Source organism: Corylus avellana, chromosome 5, assembly GCF_965113065.1.
Source record: "Corylus avellana chromosome 5, dhCorAvel1.hap1.2, whole genome shotgun sequence".
In the NCBI taxonomy this organism is placed as follows: Eukaryota; Viridiplantae; Streptophyta; class Magnoliopsida; order Fagales; family Betulaceae; genus Corylus; species Corylus avellana.
The window spans coordinates 520,931-548,586 of record NC_142494.1 but is presented as its reverse complement, the minus strand read 5'-3'; the positions used below and the strand labels follow the sequence as shown (position 1 = coordinate 548,586).

Sequence of the window (27,656 nt, the reverse complement as noted above, 5' to 3'; positions counted from 1 at the left end):
CTGGGACCCCACTGGGACTTGATCGGGACTCACTTGGGACTTGCCCAGGACCCTCCTAGGACCTGACCGAGACCCGCCCGGGACTTGACTGGGACCCGCCCAGGACTTGCGCGGGACCCCGCTGGGACTTGCCTAAGACTTGCTTGGGACCCCGATGGGACTTGGCTTGGACTTGCCCGAGACCCAACCGGGCAAGTCTCGAGTGGGTCCCAGGCAGGCCCAATCAAGTCCTGGGCGGGTCCCAGTCAAGTCTCAAGCAAGTCCCAAGCAAGTACCGGTGAGGTCCAGTGCAAGTACCGGGCGGGTCCTAGCGGGGTCCTTGGCACGTCCAGGGCGGGTTCCGGTCAAGTCCCGGGCAGGTCCTGATGGCGTCCCAGGCAAGTTTCGATTCTAAATGGGTCTCGGGCAAGTCCCGAGTGGGTTCCGGGCAGGTCCAATCAAGTCCCTGGCGGGTCCCGGGTAGGTCCCGACGATGTCAAGGGCAAGTCTTGGGCGGGTCCTTGTCAAGTCCCGGTCAGGTCTTCGGGGCGTCCTCGGCAAGTCCTGGGCAAGTCTTAGGCAGGTCCCGGTCAGGTCCTAGGCGGGTCCCGGGCAAGTTCAAGGCAGGTCCGGTCAAGTCCTAGGCGGGTCCCGATCAAGTCCCGGGCGGGTCCCGAGCAAGTCCTGGGCGGGTCCCAATCAGGTCTCGGGCGGGTCTTGGGCAAGTTTGAGAGGGTCCCGTTTGGGCAAGTCACGTTCAAGTCCGGTCAGGTCCCGGGCAGATCATGGCGCGGTCTCGATCTAGTCTTGGGTGAGTCCTGGTCAAGTTCCAGCGAGGTTCTGGGTGGGTCTTGGTAAGGTCCATTGATTTAAGAATAAGATGCTCATAGTCGAAAAATGGTTTACGGTTTACAAAACTGTAAATCATTTTCCATAAATGAAAGAAGAATTTTCAGTCAAAAGGAAAATATTTTCTGTTAACCATTATTTTACGTCGAAGTAAACACCGTAAAATGCGAAAATCATTTTTCTGGAAACCATTTTACGTCGAAGTAATCAGAGCCTCACACGCATTCGTTTTCTTGCTTGAATCAATATAGAAAAGTCATAATTGACTACATTTTTAATTTGAATTTCAATACAAAATATAGGGACAAATTGCATAGATCAAATCATTTGTTGACACTGCTATATTGAAAGCTACTGCTGATGCTCAGAAGTTAATAGGTGTATATCCGGATTGTTGCAGTAAAGGCAGCTTGTTTTGCCAGAAGATGTAGCTGCAGATACTGGAGAAAAACCAGCATAGCCCTTATCTGACTTTGCCAAGCATATCTTGGCAACATAATTGAATTGCTCATGTTCTCGGATAAAAGGTTGGGCTGCATATTCCTCAAATGGCATCCACTAGAGAATAGAGAAGAAGAAAAAAAATGTACATAAGGAAATCTTGTTTCATATTTAAGTAATTTAGGAGGCCCTACGTTTCAATTACTTCAAATATAAGTGCAAAACATCAAACCACAAGGCCTGGTTAAAAAGTGCCCAATTGGACTTATCAACTAGACCCTGACTCCAGCATGTGATTGTTCCTTAAATTCATTTCTTTCATCAAAAATGAATAGCAAACTGATCAATTTGGCTCATGGTCTTGCATCCATCTAGTATGATTTTGGAAGAGTTAATCCAAAGAATAGCAGCAGCTAGTAGGATTGACAAAAGTTTGATACATTATATGCCTATTTCCACAGTGTGACTTGCCCAAAATCATTTTGATTAACAAAACTAATGCAATTTTGTACTCAAAACCCAAATCCAAGTTGATGCAAATTTACTGAAAGCAAAACGAGCATAGTGTGATTGTTGAAAAAAAAAAAAGGTACCTGGGCTGCTTCAACCTCCTGATCCTGTTTCTGGATGTCAAAGGAGCGTGGTTGCAACATGCAAACAAAGAACAAATCTGATTTGCTAAAGAATTCTTTGTGGCATTCCCTGTAATAAGGGCCAAAAATCAAAAAGGAGATTGAACAGCATGCAAATTATATTGAAATTTATCAATCTAATAACACTAGCTTAGTAAAACTTACTTTTATAGGGAAGATTTTCTGTAGACCCATCTAAAACAACAATATGTGTAATACTGAGAAAGATTCACACCTGAATGCTAAAACCTCCACAAATTCTGCATCAATCTGAAACAAAATATAAGGAATGGTATTAGATTTGCATTGGCATGTGTAAACCCACATGTATATTTCATTTGAGTCAACCAATTGCACAATTATGACTTACTCCTGTCTCTTCTTTGACTTCCCTAACTGCAGCTGTACCTATATCCTCACCCTGTTGATGCAAAATTTCAATTCAAGGTGAAACACTTTTCTAAAGTGTTCGTTCTAAAGAATTAGATAAAGAACCGCACTCATAATGTACTTACTTCATTAACAACCCCAGTAGGGAACTTCCACACGCCTGTTCCTTTGAATCTGCCACCATTCTCCATAACCACAAGCACCTATCATACAATAACAAAAATTTTAGTAGTCAGATATATTAAGCCATCACATTTCTGGGAAATTTAAATTTTCAAGCCAAATACACTGGAGCAGGTGATTTTTTTGACAAAAAGGAAAAAAGAAACAGAGAGAAGGTATATGATATATGAAGAAAGCAATCTGTACTTGAGAAACAAATGAAAACTACCATTTGATCCATAGAGTGTACCTTTTTTTTTTACAATACTTAACAATACTGCTTTCAACTTTTCAAACCAGAAGACCATGACAGAGCTAGAAATTTATCTTTGGGGGCCAAACTAAACTTCTGATCATCAAAATTTGAAGTTCCCTCTTTTGTGTTTTTGTCTTTGAGATAATCTTATGGTGTCCATTTGGTTATAGTCATATGAATGACCAATCAATCTAAGTAATTTGCATATATATGTAATCCATGATCGAGTTGTAACTTTATTTAATAAACCATGAATTATTTTACATTTTCTTGTAAAAATTATTTACTTTGGAGGCCACAAGCCTAGCCACTTTAAAACTCCCTCACACGCAAGCATATATATACATATAGATTATGATTGGATGGAAATTTAGGAACTATCAGAATTTTCAAAACAAAAAGAATTTAAATTGATAGCATTAAGATAATCTAGAATTTAAATTGGTATTGTTTGGATGAGCATATTTAAAAATTAAGAATTAGAGTATTATTGGGTAGTGACAACAATGATGATAACTATGGGAAATACCTCTCTCTGACTGTTCATGACAAAAGCACCAATACCCACTCGATGTGAAGCATTTGCAGGAAGAGTATTAGTAGTTTCAGGAATCCAATATACAAGCATTAAGTAATCTGGTTCAGCATGGTGATACCTAAATCCTTCCTGTAAAATTAGTAGAACAAGATTATGAAGCAGGATTTGGAAAGACTGTACACCAATAACTACACAGTTTTACATCCAAAGTATGTTTTTTCTGAAGCCAACCCAGCATATGGTCTAAGTTGGAAATGTCTTTACCTTAACTGCAACTTCAACAAGATTTACTTGTTCGATAGGCAATTTGATCCACACACCCCTCTTCCCCTGCAAATTATATTCCAAATTCATAACATATTAAGGCATATAACAACTACTTCCACATTAAATCCACATTAGGTATGTAGAAGATCGAGTAATCTCAAATGAAATGGATATTCCTATAGAATAAGTACTGTTCTATTATTTGGTTGTGCATTATTCCATAAAATAGATATTTACATGATAACGGGGAATATCCCCGATGGTTATTCATTGAGGAATAAACTATATATATATATATATAGCCTTTGGCCACCCTCTTATGCTCATTGGGAGTGATCACACCACCCCTCGTGTTTTGGTATAAGACAATGGCCGACCACCCTCATTTCATTTATTTATTTAAAAAAAAAAAAAAAAAAACAACAGCAACAATTGGATTTGAACAGAAGGATAATAAGGTTTTAGTTTTTTGAAAAACACTGTTTATTCCAATGGAAATAGCCTCCTTGTTTTGTTAAGGTGAGGTAGTCGGCCACCGATAGAGCTTTCATACTTCTTTTTTTCTTTATAATTTTGATTTCAAGTGAAAACAAACGTCTTCTCACCAAACAAAAAGAATATATCAAAACGTGCTCTACGTGGATAGTGGAAAGAGCAAGATGAACTGATCAATATATACATACATGAGTCCTGCTATGCGTCTGCCAAAATTTTGGCAGACGAACGTCGTACATATATTAAAAAAAAATAATAAAAAAAATTTTGTTATTTTTTTTTTAGTTAAATTTTTATGGGTTAATATTTAATTTTTAATGCCTCAAAATTTGTTTTTGGATTCAAAACTAAAATTTAGGGGTAGAAGGTTAACCCTTTAGGGATTGTATCACTCAAAAGGGATTCGATCATCCTAAATTTGGTGCTAATACTTCAAATTTGAATTTTCCTTTAGTATTTTACTTTTTCAATTTTTTTTAAAAAAATCAAAATATCAAAATATCTGACGTTATTTTAAAAAAAAACTTGACTACGTCAGACTTTGGCAGACGCTGGGATGACCCCATGCATAAAAATAAACCCACTCACCCACCCACCCATGCATGACCCCATGCATAAAAACTTGACTACGTCAGACTTTGGCAGACTTTGACTTTGGCAGACTTTGGCTGCAGTTTACTAAACTACAGTTAAGTTTTTTTTAATAAAAATAAACCCACTCACCCACCCACCCATGCATGACCTATCCTATCCCCTCCTTCTCTCTCTCCTACAATACACTTCTGTCTCTTCCCCACACCCCAACCTCAGCTTTCCGAATATTTCTTCACATTTTTGCACCATAAATTGATGTAAAAGCAACAAAATAACACAAAAAAAGAATTGGACAAATCTGAGAATACAAAAAAGGAATTGGGCAAATCTGAGACTACAAATCAATCCACTGCAACTATATAAATTTCATCACATATTTGCACCACAAACTGATGTAAAAACAAAAAAATAAATAACTAAATAACAAACAAAAGTGGGCTAGGCAACTGGCTGGACGGGGGGATCGGCCTGGGAGTGAGTGGCGGCCTGTTCTAGCCGGCTAAGCGGGGGTGGTGGGTGCGGCCGACTCCAGCCATGCGGTGGGCTAGGTGGTGTTGGATTTAAGAAGACGGTTGGGAGGAGGATCGGGCTGGGCATGGGTGGCAGGTTGCGCTGGTGGGTGGGCGTTGCCGGAGTCGCAGATCTATCGCCGGTGGCTGTGTCTTTCAGTGGGTTTCGTCCTAGGGTGGGCGCGTCTCCATTCGGGTGCATTGGGTGGTCATGGCTTCACCGGAAGCTGAGGTTGGGGTGTGAGGGAGAGAGAGAAGTGTGATGTGGGAGAGAGAAGAAGGTCATGAAGGGGACAGGATAGGGCATGCATGCGTGGGTAGGTGAGTCGGTTTATTTTTATTAAAAAAAAAAACTTAACTGCAATCACGTCAGTCTGGAACCAATATTTAAGAAAACCTTCAGATCTCTAGCATTTCTATATCTATATATATATATATATATAATACCTGTTGCTTCCATTGCGATATTGAAGCTTTGAGCGAAGTAGCAAAGTCCTTGGAATCCATGGGATGATGTTCCATGTTTACACGAACTCCTCCATACAAATCATTAATTGAGCTTAACAACTCCACCTGTTGAACTCTCTCATTCTCCCCCATCACAGCCCTCCTTGCTGACATGGTACTTGTTGGAGCCGACATGTTTCTTATCAAGAAAGGGATCTTCCACCTATACGATTAATAATTAAAAAAAAAGCAATCATGCACTAAAAAATTCACACACCACAGCAGTATATATCTTGAAAACACAAATATTGGCAGGCAGCATCTGCCATCTGGCTACCAGTCAACGCAAAAAAAAAAAAAAAAAAACAAAAATTCAACAACCTAAACATGCAATCGCCTAAACACATATTTGAGAAGCTGCATGACGATGAGGATGAGGATGATATACCAAAAGTAGGCCTCTTATGAACGGCTGCCAAATGATGAAGATGATGCCAGATTAATTAAGGGTGTTGTTAACCTCTGCATAATATATATATATATATATATAAAAAGAATTGCAAAAAAACAAGCGGATTTGTATAGCTTCGGAGCCATTTAAATTACCTTGTTTTTCCGTCGGAACACAGAATCCAGAAGACAACTTCCGTGCAGTCCTTGTCTCTAGAGACTTTGAATGAGTCCTCTTCAGTTCAAGGGAAGAAACGGGATATGTGAATATATATACAACAAGGGTTTTCCTATGTCTAACGCATACGCAGTGCGGCTCAATGGCTAGGCCATAGTCGCCTAGGGCCCCAGTTATGAAGGCTCAAAAAAAATTTTAAAAAGGCCCAAAAAAATTTTTAATAAGGCTTAAAAATTTTTTTTATTTTATTTTAACATAAGGCATATTTTTTTTTTTTTTTTCTTTAAAAAAATAAGGCCCAAAATTTTTTCCCATAAAAAGTTTAGGTCTCTAAAATAAGGCCTCATATAATAAGCCAATTGTAAAATAAAACCAATTAATTCAAAAAAACAAATATGCCACATGAATTTTTTTGGGCAACTAGTTAAAAGTTAAACTTAAAAGTCATGAAACAACAATAAGAATGAAAATAATAATAATATTATAAGAACATAATAATATTATTAAAATAAATATTATTTAATTAATATTTAAATATTTTTTTTCTTTAAAATAAAAAGGCCCAGCTTCAAAATTTTGCCTAAAGCCCCAAATACATTGAGCCAGCCCTGCGCATACGTTGCTGCTTTTCCTGACTCGTAGATTTCCTGGTTAATTTGCTTCTTCCCAACCGTTAACTAATTTTCATTTTCTGAAAATTATTTAAATACAAGCCCTTTTTTGAACTACTCCAAAGCCGGCTCCATAGATAATCCCATCATAATGATTAATGTGAATTCGAAATAATTCCTTTTACAAATGAGGTTTTATTGTTCAATTTTTAAAATTTATTTTTATTCTAGTATGTATATTATAAACCGTGCTTCTTTAATTTTTAAATATTTTTAATTATAGATGCATGTCTACTAGAAATTGATATGAGAAACTTCCAAAAAAAAAAAAAAAAAAGAAAGAAAAAGAAAAACTAAAAAATTAATTGAATACCAAATTTTTGAATATGGTTACACCAACCATGACAACTTTAAGATGGCTCAGATTTGGCAGTTGTGGCCATCAAATTGAGTGGGCTAGGTGGTGCCGTCGTGCCGATGAAGAGGTCAAACTTTTTTTCCCTAACTAATGTGCTAGTGCCAAGGTCATGACACACTATTACAATTATTGTATGTCCAAAACTCCAATTTTTTTTTTTTATATATATATATATATTAGAAATTTATCAATATATAATTCATTATAAAATTTTATTTAATTTAATTGGAGAGGTAAAAGATTATAATAAATTCATCCAATTATTTGAGTCTTGAAGCGTACGTGGGAATAAGACTAAAGAAATTGTCATTTGAGACTTGGTCGTCGGTCGTTGCCGGCCGTAGGGGACGCGCGCAAAGACTTCAGAAATGGAATGCGCCCCCTGTCCTGTCCAATTGTCTTTGTCTTTGTCCTAGAAAGCAAGTTAATGATTCTTTCATGTTAATATCAAGGAAAATGATAGAATATTCATGGAGAGGGTCTGGTCGTTTGTTAAAGAATTTTGTCGTGAATATTTTGTTTGAGTAGTAATAAAAAAAAAATATTGACGTGATATAAAATAAAATAAATTTTAAATTTTTTATGAAAAAAATTGTTTAGTAATAGTTTTAAAAGGAAGTTAACTTTTTCTTCTTTTTTTTTTTTTTCTTTTTTTTTCAGAGAAATGAAAATATTAAGAAGTTGTTTGCCTTACATCACTTTCAATTCACAATAAAGGGTGTCAACTTGATAATGCAGATATACATGTCGTTTGCTATGCATTGCGTGGTTGCTCAAAAGTGATCGAATCAATGAAAACAAAAAACAAAAAAGAAAAGACAAAAAGAGGAGACTTTTTAGGGGTCTCCTTTTCTATGAAGAGATTTGAAAGAATATGAATTTTTTTATAACTTAGTTGGTAGGAAATTTTTTACAGGTGAAAATTATTAGGTGAAACTTCAGAAAATTTCCTAAACTTCAAGCTGATTTGAAAAATTTCTTCTGAACTATCAAAATTCTCACTTAGGCCTCCTGAACTTCCGTTTTCTCTCACTTTGGACCATTTTAAAGTTAAAGTCAAACAATTTGACTTTTTATACCCATTTTACCCTCTCCAAGCCCAAAACGATGTCGTTTTAAGCATTAATTTTTTTTTTCTTAAAAAAAAAAAAAAAAATTAATCGCCCCTTGGCCAAAATGGGGTGGCCAGACCACCCCATTTTTGCCCAGCCACCCCCTGGCTAATCTGGGGGTGGTCAAACCACCCCCATGGCCAAGGGGGTGGTCCAGCCACCTCCTTGGCCAAAAAAAAAAAAGGGGCGCGGGGGGGGGGGAGGGGATCGAGTCTCTGGCCACCCCCAAATGCACCCGATCCCCTCCCCCCCCGGCCCCCCTTTTTTTTTTTTTTGGCCTTTTGGAGGTGGCCGGACCACCCTATGGCCAAGGGGGTGGTCCGGCCACCCCCAGACTGGCAAGGGGGTGGCTCTCAGCCACCCCCTTGGCCAAAAATGGGGTGGTCCGGCCACCCCATTTTGGCCAAAGGGGTGGCTTCCAAATTTCGGTTTTTATTTTTTTTTTAATTTTTATTTTAATATTATGCTCAAAACGACATCATTTAGGGTTGGGTGATGATGTAGTTTTCAAGCTCAAAACGGTGTAGTTTTGGAGTCCAAAACGACGTAATTTTGGTTAAGGGTAAAACGGCGTAGTTTTGGTTGAGGATAAAATGGGTATAAAACGTTAAAAGGGTCCCAAAGTGAGAGAAAACGGAAGTTCAGGAGGCCTAAGTGAGAGTTTCGAAAATTCAGGAGGGTTTTTTTAAATTGGCTTGAAGTTCATGAGAGTTTTCTGAAGTTTTCCTAAATTATTATTATTATTATTATTTTAATAATATATACTTTTTACGTGCTTTTTAAATAGCTTAAATTATACATGTCGATACACATGACCAATGAGCACGCTAGCGCAAAAGTCGTTGTATGCACTTTTTCTTGAATCAATATTGACAAAATTGTCTTCTTTTTTCTTTTCAGAGTTAGCCCATGCTGCAAGTCATAATTGACTACATTTTTTTTTATTGGAATTTCAATATGAATTTTCTACAGTCTAGCTTGTAGAAAATTTATGCCCAATTTTGAAGTGCCTCTAAATTTTAAAAAGTAATGCAAGGTTTTAATTTATTAGTCCCTTTCGGTCATTCCCATCCATTTGGATTTTCTTTATTAAATCCTCAAGAATGAAGCAAAAATGACAAAAATACTCTTTCGTAAAATAAATTTTTTTTTTAAAAGGCAAAAAAGATTGGGAAAAAAATGACCCATTGCCAAGCTGTGGGTTGTGACTGACACACAACCACGTCCTGGGTTCGGCTATGGGTCCTTTTTTTCTAAAGTGTCTTGATTGTATTGAAGAATCAAGGCTTAAAAAATGAAGCTTTTGCCAAAAAAAAAAAAAAAAAAAAAAAGAGTTTTTTTTGGAAGAATGAGTTATTGAATCAATAAAATTCTGAATATTTCCTTTACAAAGCTAATCTTAGCATGTTTGGGATTACGTTAGAAAATAGAGCTTTTAAAGTAAGAAAGAGTTTTTTTAGAAAAAAAAAAAAAAAAAAAAAAAAAAAAAAAAAAAAAACTTAAGTTTTAAGCCTTTTTTCAAAAATGTATTTTGGCCCTATTTAGAGTAAAAAGGCAAAAAAAAAAAAAAGCTTTTGAAATTATTTTACTAAACATGTAAACTTTTTTATGTTTCCTATCGCAATCTCAAACAGACTCTAAGTTTTATATTTGAAGACTTTTTTTTTTTTTTTTAATTGCTAGATCATTAGATTAGGCAATTGATTCAATGAATCTTGTTATTTGCTTGTAACTCAAGTACTAAGAGCATGTTTGGAATTGCATTAGAAAACTTAAAAGGTACTTTTATTACCTAAAAAAATGTGTTGAACAAAAAGCTAGTTTGTTGGTAAAAAAAAAAAAAACTCCAAACGTACTTCTTTAACTTTTGGAAAAAAAAAAAAAAAAAAAAAAAAAAAGAGCTAGTCTCCAAGGGGTAATTCAATCAGCTGTGGATTACGCCTTATGAAGCGGTGATCACTAGTTTGAATCTCTTCTCCCCCTTTCCTTGAGTGGAAATGTAAAAAATAAAATAAAATAATAAAAAAACAAAAAGCTTATTTGGGATTATAGAAAGCTTAAAAATTACTTTTATTACCTCAAAAGTTATGTCAAACAAAAGTTGGCTTGTTAGGTGAAAAATTTCAAAAATACTTGTTTGACTTTTTTTCTTTAAAAATTGCCAAAACACACTTTTGACAAAAACTTAAAAATGAAGTTTTTGACCCAAAAAAAAAAAAAAAATTATTTTTTATTTTTTATTTTGTACTTAAAATCTTTATTTCTCAAACATAATGCTAAACATAATTTTTTTTTTTTTTTTTTTTTCTAAAAATTACTTTTGCTTTAAAAGCTTTCATGTCTCCCCTGCAGTTCCAAATAGCTCTAAGTCATATCAATGTTTATTTTGGATGCCTTTCCTATGTTTTTGTTAGGGGCATGAGTTCGTGGTAACACAATTTTCCATGCATCTCCATTCTTTGAATTTCTCTTTGCTGCGGGTACACCTTCTCCAGAGCTGCCTTATTGGGCGTCTTATTGCACACCAACACCATTAGCTCAGTTGCTCCATATACATTTCATGTTTTTTGATCTGCATCAAACCTCGGAAGACAAGAAAAAAAACGTGCCAAATTATGCTACTTAAAAATCAGGATTTTAGTTAATTGAATTGCTACAAAGCATTTGATTGTTGTTCATTTTGTTTACTTATTACAATAATTCTTTCATTACCTACCCTAGCTAGCTAGTTGGTGTTGTGGATTTTGACAAAAGAACTTTTCTTTTGTTCTTCAAGAACGTGAAAGTTCGTAGCCTCTAGATCTTCTCACCAATGACTGATTATAACCAAGCGAGTATGGGCTTTTGCTTGGCTCCTCAAAACTTAAATGTTTGTTCTTCGTGAGTTAACACAAAGAACTAATATAGTTTTTAGAGAATTTCTGAAAACTATAATCAATAACACTTGATTGAATATTTTGAGGGCCCTAAGCTCTTATATATATATATATATATCTATTTATAGGCACAGCTAGGAAGAGAAGTTTAAAATCTAAGCAATGTGTGACAGGATGCAAAATAGAGTCCAAGTTGGACTTGGACACTGGGTTAGGGCAAACCCTAGCCTCCACCTATGTGGCCGCACGACCTAGGGAGAAACTCTACGTGGGCCATGCATCCCCTTGCCCTGGAGCATGGGCCTAATTGCCTAAAGCTTAAATCCCAAGCCCTTTTCTTTGCAGTCCTAAGCACAAGCCCTGAAATTAATTTATGGCCTTATGCCTTCATGCTTTATTTAAAGTGCATGGGTTTTATCCCAAAATCAACTTTAAATAATTTCTCTAGCCTATGTTTTAATCAAATAAAACACTTAGTCCAAATATAAATAAGAGAGTCTATTATATGGTTAACATATATATCAGCTTAGTGATGGACCTAAAGGAAAAAATAATTATTGGCTTAAATATTTCCGTAATCATGTCGCCCGACATTTGTTATACAATAATATTTTAATCATAATTAATTACACTAAATAGTTGTGACTGCACTCCAATAAATATTTTTGCTTAAAAACAATTAATTCATTTAACTTAATAATAACTTGTGGTTCATCCATGAAAACTTCCGTAGCAAAATTAAGGCCAAATATACTGCCACTTAATTATAATATTCTCAAAATGCGATAAAGCATATATAATTATATTTTGGTATACCAACCAAAATGCTTTGGCCAGAGACTTGATAACAATATCTATAAAATCTATCTCAAAGAAAAATTTCTTATCTATCTGTCTACCTGACAAAAGATTTTGATTTCTTCTTCACTACAAAAATCGACATTTTTTTTGACCAACCATTTCTGACGTTTCATTTTTTACGTGTCTCAACGGTTAAAAGGGCGGGGTGTCAAAAAATCCAAGTTTTTGACGTGTCAGAAACTGGAACGTCAAAAAAATTTTTTTTGACGTTCCAGTTTTACCACGTCAAAAATTTTTGACGTAGTAAATTCACCACGTCAAATTTTTTTTGATGTGGTGAACTTCACCATGTCAAAATTTTTTTGACATGTCACACCATTTGACACGTCAAAAATATATATATTTTTTAAAAATTTATATATTTTCTGAATTATTCGGGTTTATACCCAGATTTACGTATTAACCTGATATCCAATACAATCAATATATCTCAAATATATCCAATATATCTAATGCATTCAATATCCAATACATTCAATATTCAATATCCAATACATCCAATTCGATTCAATATCTACATTCAATCAAATATCTAAATTCAATATCCAATATCCAATATCCAATACATTCAATTCAATTCAATTCAATCCAATATCTACATTTACATTATCCAATACATTCAATTCAATCCAATATCTACATTTAAATTATCCAATACGTTCAATTCAATTCAATTCAATCTAATTTCTACATTTACATCCAATACATCCAATACATCAAACATATCCAATACATCCAATTAATCAAATACATCAAACATATTATACAACCACATTTCAAACATATCCAATACATTAAACATATCCAACCCCATTTCAAACATATCCAATACATCAAACATATCCAACATATCCAATTAATCCAATACATCCAACCCAATACACATATAAAATTCAAATTCAATTTGCATATACATCCAATATATATGCAATTCCAACACATATACTACGTTCCAACACAACACAAAACAAAACAAATATATACATCGAAAATACATTCCAACACAACACAAAACAAATATACAATCATACTATCTATGTTCCAACTACTCTCAACAAACATATAGCAAACTATATGCTTGTTATACATAATAACAAAATATATATACAAACAAATACATCAACAAATAGTAACAAAATATATATACAAACAGCGATGAGAAACCACGTGCTCAGTCCAAGTCAACATAGTCATCCCCTAACGCCTAGCCTGCATTACCTACAAATGAGTTGTGAACCAATAATAATCAATAAAAAAAAATTCAAAACACAGATATATAGTGATGCAAATATACGTTAGTTCTAAAATGAATCACGGGAACAATGCGTTGCTAACTGAAAATTTTGTGGAGATACAATTTTAACAGTTAAAGTGATCAATGGGGGCTATAGTCATGTTAACCGAAGAATAACAAAAACAACACAAATATAGCATTACCTCTGTCGGGCACGGATCCAAATGTCGATGCGAGCATGGCCTCAAGCTGGCGAAAACGGGCCTCAAAGATGGCATCTTTCTCTGCTATTTGACCTTTTTGTTCTTCAATCTGTTTGACCATCTCATCCATCACACGTCTCTGTTGTGTCAGCTCCTCTTTAAGTTTTCTAATCCTATCTGTCATCTATGAGAACGAGGGGTTCCAAGAATTCTGAGACCGTACCTAGGACGGTGTATAGTACGAATGTATGTTGCCCCGCACCGGTAGAACATTCGGACCCACCGGTCGGACCCTGCCAACGTACTCAGGCTTATTTCCGTACGCTTGAGCATACGCGTCATTCGGTGTCCACCGTACCGTCCCTTTAGTCATGCTCGACATCAATGCCGGGTCAGTGGGTATCAATTCCTTCATCCTCTCATGTACGTTAAATAACAGGTTAGTATCTCATATAAAGAAGGTTAACCACAAATAATTTATCAAAATATATATATCGATAAGTACGAAACCCGGCGGGTGGCACTGCTTATTACGACATGCCTTATAGGGGCAGTTAATTTTTTCATCAGGGATTGTACAGTTCATAACTGCAAAGTCCACGAATAATTTACACTCGTCTCTGTATTTCCTCGCACCTCTAAACTTTGTTATTCAACTCTTGTTCATAGCTTTAGTTACTGGAACCCTAATTGAATAAAATAAATTTAGGTTAGTTAGTTAGTTGTTATTTTTTTTAGTGTATTTCTTTAATTACATCATTTCAATTTTTGGTTTATTTTTAACAAACAAACACATACATTTAGTTTTAATTATAACATCTACATAATCTAAATTTGCAAAACCTAAACAAAATTAAGGTCCAAATTTAAATGCATTTGTTATACATGGGGACCCTAGATAAAATAGATCTAGCTCTCTAGCTAGATTATTTGTTGTAATTTTTTTTTATGACATTTACATAATCTAAATTTGCAAGACCTAAATGAATTTTTTATATATGGGGAACCTAGATAAAATAAATCTAGCTAGCTAGGTTATTTGTTGTTGTTGTTGTCGTTGTTTTTTTTTTTTTTTTTTTTTCGTTTATTATAACATTTATGCATTTGTTATATATGGGGACCGTAGATAAAATAAATCCAGCTACCTATGTTATTTGTTTTCTTTTGTTTTTGTTTTTTAACATTTACATACTTATTTTAAATTTTCAAAATCTAAACAAAAATTAACGACCATATCCAATGCATTTGTTATTTTTTGTTGTTGTTGTTGTTTTTTTTTTTTTTTTTTTTTGGTTTAAGCAAGTTTTTTGTTTTTTTTTTTTTTTTTGATAACGTGCATTTGTAAAACCTATAAAAAATTTAGGTCTAAATCTAAATGCAAAAACTTGCACAAAAAAAAAAACTAAACCTACACAAAATTTAGGTCTAAATTAATCTAAATGCAAAAACCTGCACAAAAAAAAACTACTTTCAAAAAATGTACGTACATAATTTTGCATGCATGCATATACATTAAATAATATTCTCACCATATAAAAGATATATCTCAAACAAATAAATTAATTAGCTAACATGTAAAATTAATTTGCTAATATAACTATATCAATAATATATAATAATACACACGGTAAATTTATATAATATATAAATAAATAAATCAATATATATATCTCTGATCTGGAGAGGCCGGAGAATCGCCAGAGGGAGAGCTCGTGATGGCCGGAAGGAGGAGCAATGGTGATGACGGCCGGTGAGAGAGAGAAACACTGAGAGCTAGAGAGAGGGTGAGAGAGAGAATGTGGGCGAGAGAATGCGTGTGACTGTGACGGAGACGGAGATACGGCTAGTAGAGAAAAAAAAGTGGTGGAGGGGAGGGGGCTGTGGCGTGCACGGGGGAGAAAGAAAGAGAGGGAAGGAAAACGAAAGAAGAAAACAAGAAGAAGAAGGAGCTGAACCCAGGTTGGATTCGCGCCTTCCCAAGGTATGCTTCTTGACGTGTCAGCACAGGACACGTCAAGAAATTCTTGACGTGCCACATGTGGCCACGTCAAGAACTTCATGTGGCACGTCAAGAATTGCAAGATAAATTTTTAAATTTTAATTTATATCATTTTTTTTTTCTCTTTTATAACACATTATACATACAATATACTTAAAAACTAATTAGAGAGTAAAAAAATTAATATTCTAGATGTACAGATAATAAAATCCATTTTTTCGTGAGGCCGGGCTCAATAATCCACTCACTGATGAACATATATTTTGTGTTGGCCGGGTTTATGTGGGGTTTGCGGGTCTTATAAAATAAATGTATTATGTATGTCCTATTTTTTAAAAATTAATATGGCTATCATGTTAATATTAGTAGAATGATTTATGCATGATAATATTACTAGAATGATTTATGCTAGAATATTACTAGAGTGAATTATGCATGATAATATCATATCATATTAATATGGCTATCATTTCATTTCAAATTAATATTAATGAAATGTTTGATTCATATGCATGATAATATTAATTGGTATGATAATATTATCAAATATTAATGAAATGTTTGATTCATATTAATATGGCTACCAATTAATTTATACTAGTATGATAAAATTAATTTTTCATACCAATTAAAATTAATTTGCTACCTAATTTTTTTTAATACATATTGTATAATTAATTTACTACCTAATTATAATTATTGACGTGTGGAATAAAGGTACGTCAAAACTTTTTGACGTGCCATTATGACACGTCAAAAATTTTTGATGTGTCATAATACCACGTCAAAAAATTTTGACGTGGCATTTAGACACGTCAAAACTTTTTGACGTGTTATAGTGGCATATTAAAAATTTTTGACGAGTCATAATGGCACGTCAAAAATTTTTGACGTGTTAAAATCCGACACGTCAATAAATTTTTTATTGACGTGTTTATTTAGACACGTCAAAAATTATTGACGTGACAAACATGAGTTACTGTTTGCTACGTCAATAAAGTCCCTTTTTTTTGTAGTGCTTGAAGTCTTTGTTCCCACAATGTTCAAATGTGATTACCCAACGCAGTGAATTCTATTTACCAACAATATGTATCACTTTATGATACATCTAATTAATCAGCATTTTCACATTTGGGTCCACGAACTTCTCAGAATTAAGAACCAAAATCCAAATAAGTCTTTTAAGGAGTTTATTGCATTTTTCTCAATGAACAATATTTTTCTTGAAAAGACAATTCCTTAGTCCGTTCAGTGCTTTAGGAACTCAGCACATTGTACATCAATCCCGAAGACATTGCTTCGCTTGATTAAGATAGATCATTAAGATTCGATGTATAACAATCTTATCAAAATGAAATGCTTAGTTCTATTTGCTGGCTGCGAACTTTAAACCTTTAAGGATACAATGATTTATGGACTAAGACCTTGTGTGATAACGTTACTCACACTCACACCCATATCCATATTTAATGTTATCCTAAGACCTTTTTACATATAAGATGAACAATTTATGTAATACTCATGTAAAAGATAATATATGTCATAACATAAGGATGATATAATAAATAAACAATGTATTCATTTCTAAACATGGAATATTTTCATGGATTAAAGGATCACTGGGATTTTGGGCATAATCCCAACAAACTCCCACTTGCCCTTAATTCCGGTGAGGCATATATTTGACTCACGTTCCTTCTATGTGAGATTCAAAAATCTTCTATGACAAGGTTTTAGTGGACGGGTCTACCAAATTCTCCGTCGTTGGAATCTTAATTACAGTTGTATCTCCCTGAGATACTATTTCTCTTATGAGATGATATTTGCGCTCGATGTGTTTCCCTCTCTTATGATTCCTTGATTCTTTAGATTGTGCAACTGCTCCACTGTTAATTAATAGAGTAGTAATACTCTTCACACCTAGTTATTATTGTCTAACATGACGTATTGAAGTGATTTTTCCATGTTAGCCAAATAAAATAAAAACAAAAAAAAAAAGCCATATTTTAAAATATACCACATCATCGGGTGTGAATTGAGCGTAAATAATAGCTTTACTCTCTACAATAACACAAACAATATTTATAAGCATCTCAACGAGAGAAAATGGCTCAGTCGGTCCTTGGACAACATTTACCAACAGTAATATTGCCCTACGATCCTAAAGTCGTGCTAAGCAGAGTTGTTTGTTAACATACACCCATTGCCTAACAAACATATATGCTTTCTGGAATATTAACGGGCATCTGCTTTCTTGCTTGAATCAATATAGAAAAGTCATAATTGACTATATTAATTTTTTTACTTGAATTTCAATACAAAAAATTTAAGGACAAATTGCATAGATCATATCATTTATTGACACTGCTATATTGAAAGCTACTGATGGCCAGAAGTTAATAGGTGTATATCTGGATTGTTGCAGTAAAGGCAGCTTGTTTTGCCAGAAGATGTAGCTGCAGATACTGGAGAAAAACCAGCATAGCCCTTATCTGACTTTGCCAAGCATATCTTGGCAACATAATTGAATTGCTCATGTTCTCGGATAAAAGGTTGGGCTGCATATTCCTCAAATGGCATCCACTAGAGAATAGAAAAGAAGAAAAAAAATGAACATAAGGAAACCTTGTTTCATATTTCAGTAATTTAGGAGGTCCTACGTTTCAATTACTTCAAATACAAGTGCAAAACATCAAACCACAAGGCCTGGTTAAAAAGTGCCCAATTGGACTTGTCAACTAGACCCTGACTCCAGCATGTGATTGTTCCTTAAATTCATTTCTTTCATAAAAAATGAACAGCAAACTGATCAATTTGGCTCATGGTCTTGCATCCATCTAGTATGATATTGGAAGAGTCAATCCAAAGAGTAGCAGCAGCTAGTAGGATTGACCAAAGTTTGATACATTTTATGCCTATTTCCACAGTGTGACTTGCCCAAAATCATTTTGATTAACAAAACTAATGCAATTTTATACTCAAAACCCAAATCCAAGTTGATGCAAATTTACTGAATGCAAAACAAGCATAGTGTGATTGTTGAAAAAAAAAGTACCTGGGCTGCTTCAACCTCCTGATCCTGTTTCTGGATGTCAAAGGAGCGTGGTTTCAACGTGCAAACAAAGAACAAATCTGATTTGCTAAAGAATGACTTGTGGCTTTCCCTGTAATGAGGGCCAAAAATCAAAAAGGAGATTGAACAGCATGCAAATTATATTGAAATTTATCAATCTAATAATACTAGCTTAGTAAAACTTGCTTTTACAGGGAAGATTTTCTGCAGACCCATCTAAAACAACAATATGTGTAATACTGAGAAAGATTCACACCTGAATGCTAAAACCTCCACAAATTCTGCATCAATCTGAAACAAAATATAAGGAATGGTCTTAGATTTGCATTGGCATGTGTAAACTCACATGTATATTTCATTTGAGTCAACCCATTGCACAATTATGACTTACTCCTGTCTCTTCTTTGACTTCCCTAACTGCAGCTGTACATATATCCTCACCCTGTAGATGCAAAATTTCAATTCAAGATGAAACACTTTTCTAAAATGTTCGTTCTAAAGAATTGGATAAAGAACCGCACTCATAATGTACTCACTTCATTAACAACCCCAGTAGGGAACTTCCACACGCCTGTTTCTTTGAATCTACCACCATTCTCCATAACTACAAGCACCTATCATACAATAACAAAAATTTCAGTAGTCAGATATATCAAGCCATCACATTTCTGGGAAATTTAAATTTTCAAGCCAAATACACTGGAGCATGCGATTTTTTCAACAAAGAGGAAAAAAGAAACAGAGAGAAGCTATATGATATATGAACAAAGCAATCTGTACTTGAGAAACAAATGAAAACTACCGTTTGATCCATAGAGTGTACCTCATTTTTTTTACAATATTTAACAATACTCCTTTCAACTTTTCAAACTAGAAGACCATGACAGAGCTAGAAATTTATCTTTGGGGGCCAAACTAAACTTCTGATCATCAAAATTTGAAGTTCCATCTTTTGTGTTTTTGCCTTTGAGATAATGTTATGGTGTCCATTTGGTTATAGTCATATGAATGACCAATCAATCTAAGTAATTTGCATATATATGTAATCCATGATCGATTTGTAACTTTATTTAATAAACCATGAATTATTTTACATTTTCTTGTAAAAATTATTTACTTTGGAGGCCACAAGCCTAGCCACTTTAAAACTCCCTCACAGGCAAGCATATATATACATATAGATTATGATTGGATGGAAATTTAGGAACTATCAGAATTTTCAAAACAAAAAGAATTTAAATTGATAGCATTAAGATAATCTAGAATTTAAATTGGTATTGTTTGGATGAGCATATTTAAAAATTAAGAATTAGATTACTATTGGGTAGTGACAACAATGATGATAACTGTGGGAAATACCTCTCTCTGACTGTTCATGACAAAAGCACCAATACCCACTCGACGTGAAGCATTTACAGGAAGAGTATCAGTAGTTTCAGGAATCCAATATACAAGCATTAAGTAATCTGGTTCAGCATGGTGATACCTAAATCCTTCCTGTAAAATTAGTAGAACAAGATTATGAAGCAGGATTTGGAAAGACTGTACACCAATAACTGCACAGTTTACATCCAAAGTATGTTTTTTCTGAAGCCAACCCAGCATATGGTCTAAGTTGGAAATGTCTTTACCTTAACTGCAACTTTAACAAGATTTACTTGTTCGATAGGCAATTTGATCCACACACCCCTCTTCCCCTGCAAATTATATTCCAAATTCATAACATATTAGGGCATATAGCAACTACTTCCACATTAAATCCACATTAGGTATGCGGAAGATCGAGTAATCTCAAATGAAATGGCTATTCCTATAGTATAAGTACTGTTCTATTATTTGGTTGTGCATTATTCCATAAAATAGATATTTACATGATAACGGGGAATATCCCCGATGGTTATTCATTGAGGAATAAACTATATATATTTTTTTAAAAGACCCACATTAATTTTTTGTTCTTTTTCAAACCTGAATTCAATGAAAACTAAAAACAAAACTAAAGTTGAATGAATTCAATTGGTGAGATGGTTGGCCACCCATCGCAAAACACTAGGAGTGGTTGCACCACTTCTAGAGTCTCTTGTGGTGGACCCAAAGAGGTTTCAAGGGTAGTTGCATCACTCCCCGGCTAATACCTTTGGCCATCCTCTTATGCTCATTGGGAGTGACCACACTACCCCTTGTGTTTTGGTATAAGACAATGGCCGACCACCCTCATTTCATTTATTTATTTAAAAAAAAAAAAAAAACAATTGGATTTGAACAAAAGGACAATAAGGTTTTAGTTTTTTGAAAAATACTGTTTATTCCAATGGAAATAGCCTCCTTGTTTTGTTAGGGTGAGGTAGTCGGCCACCGATAGAGCTTTCATACTTCTTTTTTTCTTTATAATTTTGATTTCAAGTGAAAACATACGTGTTCTCACCAAACAAAAAGAATATAGACGCTCGTTGGACATATATTAAAAAATAATAATAATAATATTTTGTTATTTTTTTTAAGTTAAATTTTTATAGGTTAATATTTAATTTTTAATGCCTCAAAACTTGTTTTTGGATTTAAAACTAAAATTTAGGGGTAGAAGGTTAACCCTTTAGGGATTGTATCACCCAAAAGGGATTCGATTATCCTAAATTTGGTGCTAATACCTCAAATTTGAATTTCCCTTTAATATCTATCTTTTTCTATTTTTTTTTTAAAAAAAAGAAAGAAAAATATTTGACGTTATTTTTTTTAAAAAAAAAAGAAAAGAAAAAAACCTTGGCCACGTCAGACTTTGGCAGACGCTGGGATGACCCCATGCTGCCAAAAATCTCTACTCTATATATATATAGGGATCCCGAAGGTTTTCCCCGAATATTGGTTACCGACTGACATGGCTGCAGTTTACTAAACTGCAGTTAAGTTTTTTTTTTTTAATAAAAATAAACCCACTCACCACCCACCCATGCATGACCTATCCTATCCCCTTCACCTTCTCTCTCTCCCACAGTACACTTCTATCTCTCCCCCACACCCCAACCTCAGCTTTCCGAATATTTCTTTACATTTTTGCATCACAAATTGATGTAAAAGCAACAAAATAACCCAAAAAAAGAATTGGACAAATCTGAGAATATAAAAAAAGAATTGGGCAAATCTGAGACTACAAATCAATCCACTGCAACTATATAAATTTCATCACATATTTGCACCATAAACTGATGTAAAAACAAAAAAATAAAAAATAACAAACAAAAGTGGGCTAGGCAGCGTGGTGGGCAGCCGGCTGGACGGGGGGATCGGCCTGGGAGTGAGTGGTGGCCTATTCTAGCCTGCTGGGCCGGGGCGGTGGGTGCGGCCTGCTCCGACCATGCTGTGGGCTGGGTGGCGTTGGATTTAAGAAGACGGTTGGGGGGAGGATCGGGCTGGGCGTGGGTGGCAGGTCACGCTGGTGGGTGGGCGTTGCCGGAGTCGCAGATCTATCGCCGGTGGCTATGTCTTTCAGTGGGTTTCATCCCAGTGTGGGCGCGTCTCCGTTCTGGTGCATTGGGTGGTCATGGCTTCGCCGGAAACTGAGGTTGGAGTGTGGGGGAGAGAAAGAAGTGTGCTATGGGAGAGAGAAGAAGGTGAAGGGGATAGGATAGGGCATGCGTGCGTGGGTGGGTGAGTCGATTTATTTTTATTAAAAAAACACTTAACTACAGTCACGTCAGTCTAGAACCAATATTTGGGAAAACCTTTAGGATCTCTAGCATTTCTATATATATATATATATATAAAAAAATACCTGTTGCTTCCATTGCGATATTGAAGCTTTGAGCGAAGTAGCAAAGTCTTTGGAATCCATGGGATGATGCTCCATGTTTACACGAACTCCTCCATACAAATCATTAACTGAGCTTAACAACTCCACCTGTTGAACTCTCTCATTCTCCCCCATCACAGCCCTCCTTGCTGACATGGTACTTGTTGGAGCCGACATGTTTCTTATCAAGAAAGGGATCTTCCACCTATACGATTAATAATAAAAAAAAAGCAATCATGCACTAAAAAATTCACACACCACAGCAGTGAATTTGAATGAGTCCTCTTCAGTTCAAGGGAAGAAACGGGATATGTGAATATATATACAACAAGGGTTTTCCTATGTCTAACGCATACGCAGTGCGGCTCAATGGCTAGGCCATAGTCGCCTAGGGCCCCAGTTATGAAGGCTCAAAAATATTTTTAATAAGGCCCAAAAATTTTTTTAATAAGGCTTAAAATTTTTTTTAATTTTATTTTAACTTAAGGCATAATTTTTTTTTAAAAAATAAGGCCCAAAATTTTTTCCCATAAAAAGTTTAGGCCACTAAAATAAGGCTCAATATAATAAGCCAATTGTAAAATAAAACCAATTAATCCAAAAAAACAAATATGCCATATCAATTTTTTTGGGCAACTAGTTAAAAGTTAAACTTAAAAGTCATGAAACAACAATGAGAATGAAAATAATAATAATATTATTAAAATAAATATTATTTAATTAATATTTAAATATTTTTTTTTTTTAAAAAAAGGCCCAACTTCAAAATTTCGCCTAAAACCCCCAAATACATTGAGCCAGCCCTGCGCATACGTTGCTGCTTTTCCTGACTCGTAGATTTCTGGTTAATTTGCTTCTTCCCAACCGTTAACTAATTTTCATTTTCTGAAAATTATTTAAATACAAGCCCTTTTTTGAACTACTCCAAAGCCGGCTCCATAGATAATCCCATCATAAAGATTAATGTGAATTCGAAATAATTCCTTTTACAAATGTGGTTTTATTGTTCAATTTTTAAAATTTATTTTTATTCTAGTATATATATTATAAACCGTGCTTCTTTAATTTTTAAATATTTTTAATTATAGATGCATGTCTACTAGAAATTGATATGAGAAACTTCAAAAAAAAAAAAAAAAAAAAAAAAAAAAAAAAAGAGAAAAACTAAAAAATTAATTGAATCTCAAATTAAAGGAGCTCTAAATATATAATTCATTATAAAATTTTATTTAATTTAATTGGAGAGATAAAAGATTATAATAAATTCATCCAATTATTTGAGTCTTGAAGCGTACGTGGGATTAAGACTAAAGAAATTGTTATTTGAGACTTGGTCGTCGGTCGTTGCCGGCCGTAGGGGACGCGCGCAAAGACTTCAGAAATGGAATGCGCCCCCTGTCCTGTCCAATTGTCTTTGTCTTTGTCCTAGAAAGCAAGTTAATGATTCTTTCATGTTAATATCAAGGAAAATGATAGAATATTCATGGAGAGGGTCTGGTCGTTTGTTAAAGAGATTTGAAAGAACATGAATTTTTTTATAAATTGGTTGGTAGGAAATTTTTTACAGGTAAAAATTATTATTATTATTATTATTTTAATAATATGTACTTTTTACGTGCTTTTTAAATAGTTTAAATTATACATATCGCTTTAAATGCGGGTTTGTTAAAGGGTTCTATACACATGACCAATGAGCACGTTAACGCAAAAGTCGTTGTACTGACGCACATGCTCTTTTGCCTGAATCAATATTGACAAAATTGTCTTCTGTTTTTCTTTTCAGAGTTAACCCATGCTACAAGTCATAATTGACTACATTTTTTTTTATTGGAATTTCAATATGAATTTTCTACAATCTAGCTTGTAGAAAATGTATGCCCAATTTTGAAGTGCCTCTAAATTTTAAAAAGTAATGCAAGGTTTTAATTTATTAGTCCCTTTCGGTCATTCCCATCCGTTTGGATTTTCTTTATTAAATCCTCAAGAATGAAGCAAAAATGACAAAAATACTCTTTCGTAAAAATTTTTTTTTTTTTTTTAAGAAAGGAAAAAAGATTGGGAAAAAAATGACCCATTGCCAAGCCGTGGGTTGTGACTGACACACAACCACGTGTTAGGTTCGGCCGTGGGTCCTTTTTTTTCAAGTGTCTTGATTGTATTGAAGAATCAAAGTTTTGGAAGAATGAGTTATTCAATCAATAAAACTCCGAGTATCTTTCCTTTACAAAGCTAATCTTAGCATGTTTAAAGTATCTTTGAGATTGCGTTTGAAAATAGAGGGAGGGGGATTCGAACTAGTGACCTCCGCTTCATTAGCCGATTGAGCTATCTCTTGAGGACTTCAAAATACACTTTTGGTAAAAGCTTAAAAAATGAAGCTTTAGCAAAAAAAAAAAAAAAAAAATACAATTTTTTTTTGGAAGAATGAGTTATTGAATCAATAAAATTCCAACTATTTCCTTTACAAAGCTAATCTTAGCATGTTTGGGATTACGTTAGAAAATCGAGCTTTTAAAGTACGAAAAAGTTTTTTTAGAAAAAAAAAAAAAGCAGAAGCTTTTGAAATTTTTTTACCAAACATATTGACTTTTTTATGCTAACGCAATCTCAAACAAGCTCTAAGTTTTATATTGAAAACGTTTTTTTTTTTTTTTTTAATTGCTAGATCATTAGATTACGCAATTGATTCAATGAATCTTGTTATTTGCTTGTAACTCAAGTATTAAGAGTATGTTTGAAATTGCGTTAGAGAACTTAAAAGATACTTTTATTGCCTAAAAAAATGTGTTGAACAAAAAGCTAGTTTGTTGGTAAAAAAAAACTCCAAACATACTTCTTTAACTTTTGAAAAAAAAAAAGAGATAGTCTCCAAGGGATAACTCAATCAGATGTGGACCATGCCTTATGAAACGGTAGTCACTAGTTTGAATCTCCCATCTCCCTTTCCTTGTGTAAATATGTCAAAAAAAAAAAAAAAAAAAAAAAAAAAAAAGCTTATTTGGGATTGCGATAGAAAGCTTAAAAATTACTTTTAATACATAAAAAATTGTGTCAAACAAAAGCTGGCTTGTTAGATAAAAAATTTCAAAAATACTTATTTGACTTTTTTACTCTAAAAATTGCCAAAATGCATTTTTGGCAAAAGCTTAAAAATGAAGTTTTTGACCAAATTTTTTTTTATTTTTTTTATTTTTTACTTAAAAGCTTTATTTCTCAAACATAATCCCAAATATGCTAAACATACAGTTTTTTTTTTTTTCCTAAAAAATTATGTTTTGCTTTAAAAGCTTCATTTCTCCCTGCAATTCCAAATAGCTCTAAGTCATATCAATGTTTATTTTGGATGCCTTTCCTATGTTTTTGTTAGGGGCATGAGTTTGTGGTAATACAATTTTCCTTCTCCATTCTTTGAATTTTTCTTTGCTGCGGTTACACTATCTCTAGAGCTGCCTTATTGGGCGTCTTATTGCACACCAACACCATTAGCTCAGTTGCTCCATATACATTTCATGTTTTTTGATCTACATCAAACCTCGGAAGACAAGAAAGAAAAGGTGCCAAATTATGCTACTTAAAAATCAGGATTTTAGTTAATTGAATTGCTACAAAGCAATTGATTATTGTTCATTTTGTTTACTTATTACAATAATCCTTTCATTACCTACCCTAGCTAGCTAGTTGGTGTTGTGGATTTTGACAAAAGAACTTTTCTTGTTCTTCAAGAACTTCAAGAAAGTGAAAGATCGTAGCCTCTAGAACTTCTCACCAATGACTGATTATAACCAAAAGAGAGTGTGGGCTTTTGCTTGGCTCCTCAAAACTTAAACTTTTGTTCTTCGTGAGTTAACATAAAGAACTAATATGATCAAAAACACTTGATTGAATATTTTGAGAGTCTTAGGCTCCTCTCTATTTATAGGCACAGCTAGGGAGAAAAGTTTCAAATCTAAGCAATGTGTGACATGATGCAAAATAGAGTCCAAGTCGGACTTGGACACTGGGTGGCCGGCTAGGGCAAACCCTAGCCTCCACCTATGTGGCCGCACGACCTAGGGAGAAACTCTCCGTGGGCCGTGCATCTCCTTGCCCTGGAGCATGGGCCTAAAGCTTAAATCCCAGGCCCTTTTCTTTGCAGTCCTAAGCCCAGGCCCAGAAATTAATTTCTGGCCTTATGCCTTCATGCTTTATTTAAAGTGCATGGGTTTTATCTCAAGCTCAACTTTAAATAATTTCTTTAGCCCATGTTTTAATTAAATAAAACACTTAACCCAAATATAAATAAGAGAGCCTATTATATGGTTAACATATATATCAGCTTAGTGAGGGACCTAAAGAAAAAAAAAATTATTGGCTTAAATATTTCGGTAATTATGTCTCCCGACATTTGTTACGCGATAATATTTTAATCACAATTAATTACACTAAATAATTGTGACTGCACTCCAACAAATATTTTTGCTTAAAAACAATTAATTCCTTTAACTTAATAATAACTTGTGGTTCGTCCATGAAAACTTCTGTTGCAAAATTAAGGCCAAATATACTACCACTTAATTCTATACCTCTTTTCTTTAAGTCACTAATTTTATGATATTCTCATGATGCGATAAAGCACATATATATTTTGGTATACCAACCAAAATGCTCTGGCCAGAGACTTGAGAACAATATCCATAAAATCTATATCAAGGAAAAATTTCTTATCTATTTGTCTACCTGACAAAAGATTTGGATTTCTTCTTGAAGCCTGTGTTCCCACAATGTTCAAATGTGATTACCCAACGCAATGAATTCTATTTACCGATGATAGGTATCACTTTACGATACATTTAAGTAATCAACATTTTCACATTTGGGTCCACGAACTTCTCAAAATTTAGAACCAAAGTCCAAATAAGTAGTTTATTGCCTTTTTTTCTCAATGTACAATATTTTTCTTGAAATGACAACTCCTTGGTCTGTTCAATGCTTTAGGAACTCAGCACACTGCACATCAATTCCGAAGACACTGCTTCGGTTGATCAAGGTAGATCATTAAGATTCGATGTATAACAGTCTTATCAAAATGGAATGCCCAGTTCCATTTGCTGGCTGTGAACTTTAAACCTTTAAGGATACAAGGATTTATGGACTAAGACCTTGTGTGATAACGTTACTCACACCCATATCCATATTCAATGTTATCCTAGGACCTTTTTACATATAAAATGAACAATTTATGTAATACTCATGTAAAAGATAATATATGTCGTCATAACATAAGGATGATATAATGAATAAACAATGTATTCATTT

The 27,656-nt window shown here is 34.2% G+C and overlaps 2 protein-coding genes across 3 annotated transcripts; both read right to left on the bottom strand.

The window, feature by feature from the left end:
• Positions 1 to 1,035: 1,035 nt before the first annotated feature.
• Positions 1,036 to 6,325, bottom strand: LOC132181174 (nudix hydrolase 2). The gene is made up of 9 exons (XM_059594268.2): positions 6,166 to 6,325; positions 5,560 to 5,782; positions 3,512 to 3,577; positions 3,239 to 3,376; positions 2,417 to 2,494; positions 2,272 to 2,322; positions 2,137 to 2,171; positions 1,863 to 1,971; positions 1,036 to 1,386 (listed from the first exon to the last, which is right to left on the bottom strand). The coding sequence occupies exons 2-9, from the start codon at positions 5,752 to 5,754 to the stop codon at positions 1,180 to 1,182; spliced, it is 879 nt and encodes a 292-aa protein (XP_059450251.1). The 5' UTR covers positions 5,755 to 5,782; positions 6,166 to 6,325; the 3' UTR covers positions 1,036 to 1,179.
• Positions 6,326 to 17,766: 11,441 nt separating this feature from the next.
• On the bottom strand, positions 17,767 to 22,562 carry LOC132180895 (nudix hydrolase 2-like). Of its 2 annotated transcripts, none has more exons than XM_088516981.1 (8): positions 22,344 to 22,562; positions 20,206 to 20,271; positions 19,934 to 20,071; positions 19,111 to 19,188; positions 18,966 to 19,016; positions 18,831 to 18,865; positions 18,557 to 18,665; positions 17,767 to 18,084 (listed from the first exon to the last, which is right to left on the bottom strand). In XM_088516981.1, exons 1-8 carry the CDS (start codon positions 22,536 to 22,538, stop codon positions 17,881 to 17,883), a joined length of 876 nt encoding a protein of 291 aa, XP_088373107.1. In that variant the 5' UTR covers positions 22,539 to 22,562; the 3' UTR covers positions 17,767 to 17,880. The 2 variants fall into 2 exon arrangements, with proteins under 2 accessions (XP_088373107.1, XP_088373108.1); XM_088516982.1 differs by having other exon boundaries at positions 18,557 to 18,586.
• Positions 22,563 to 27,656: the final 5,094 nt, after the last annotated feature.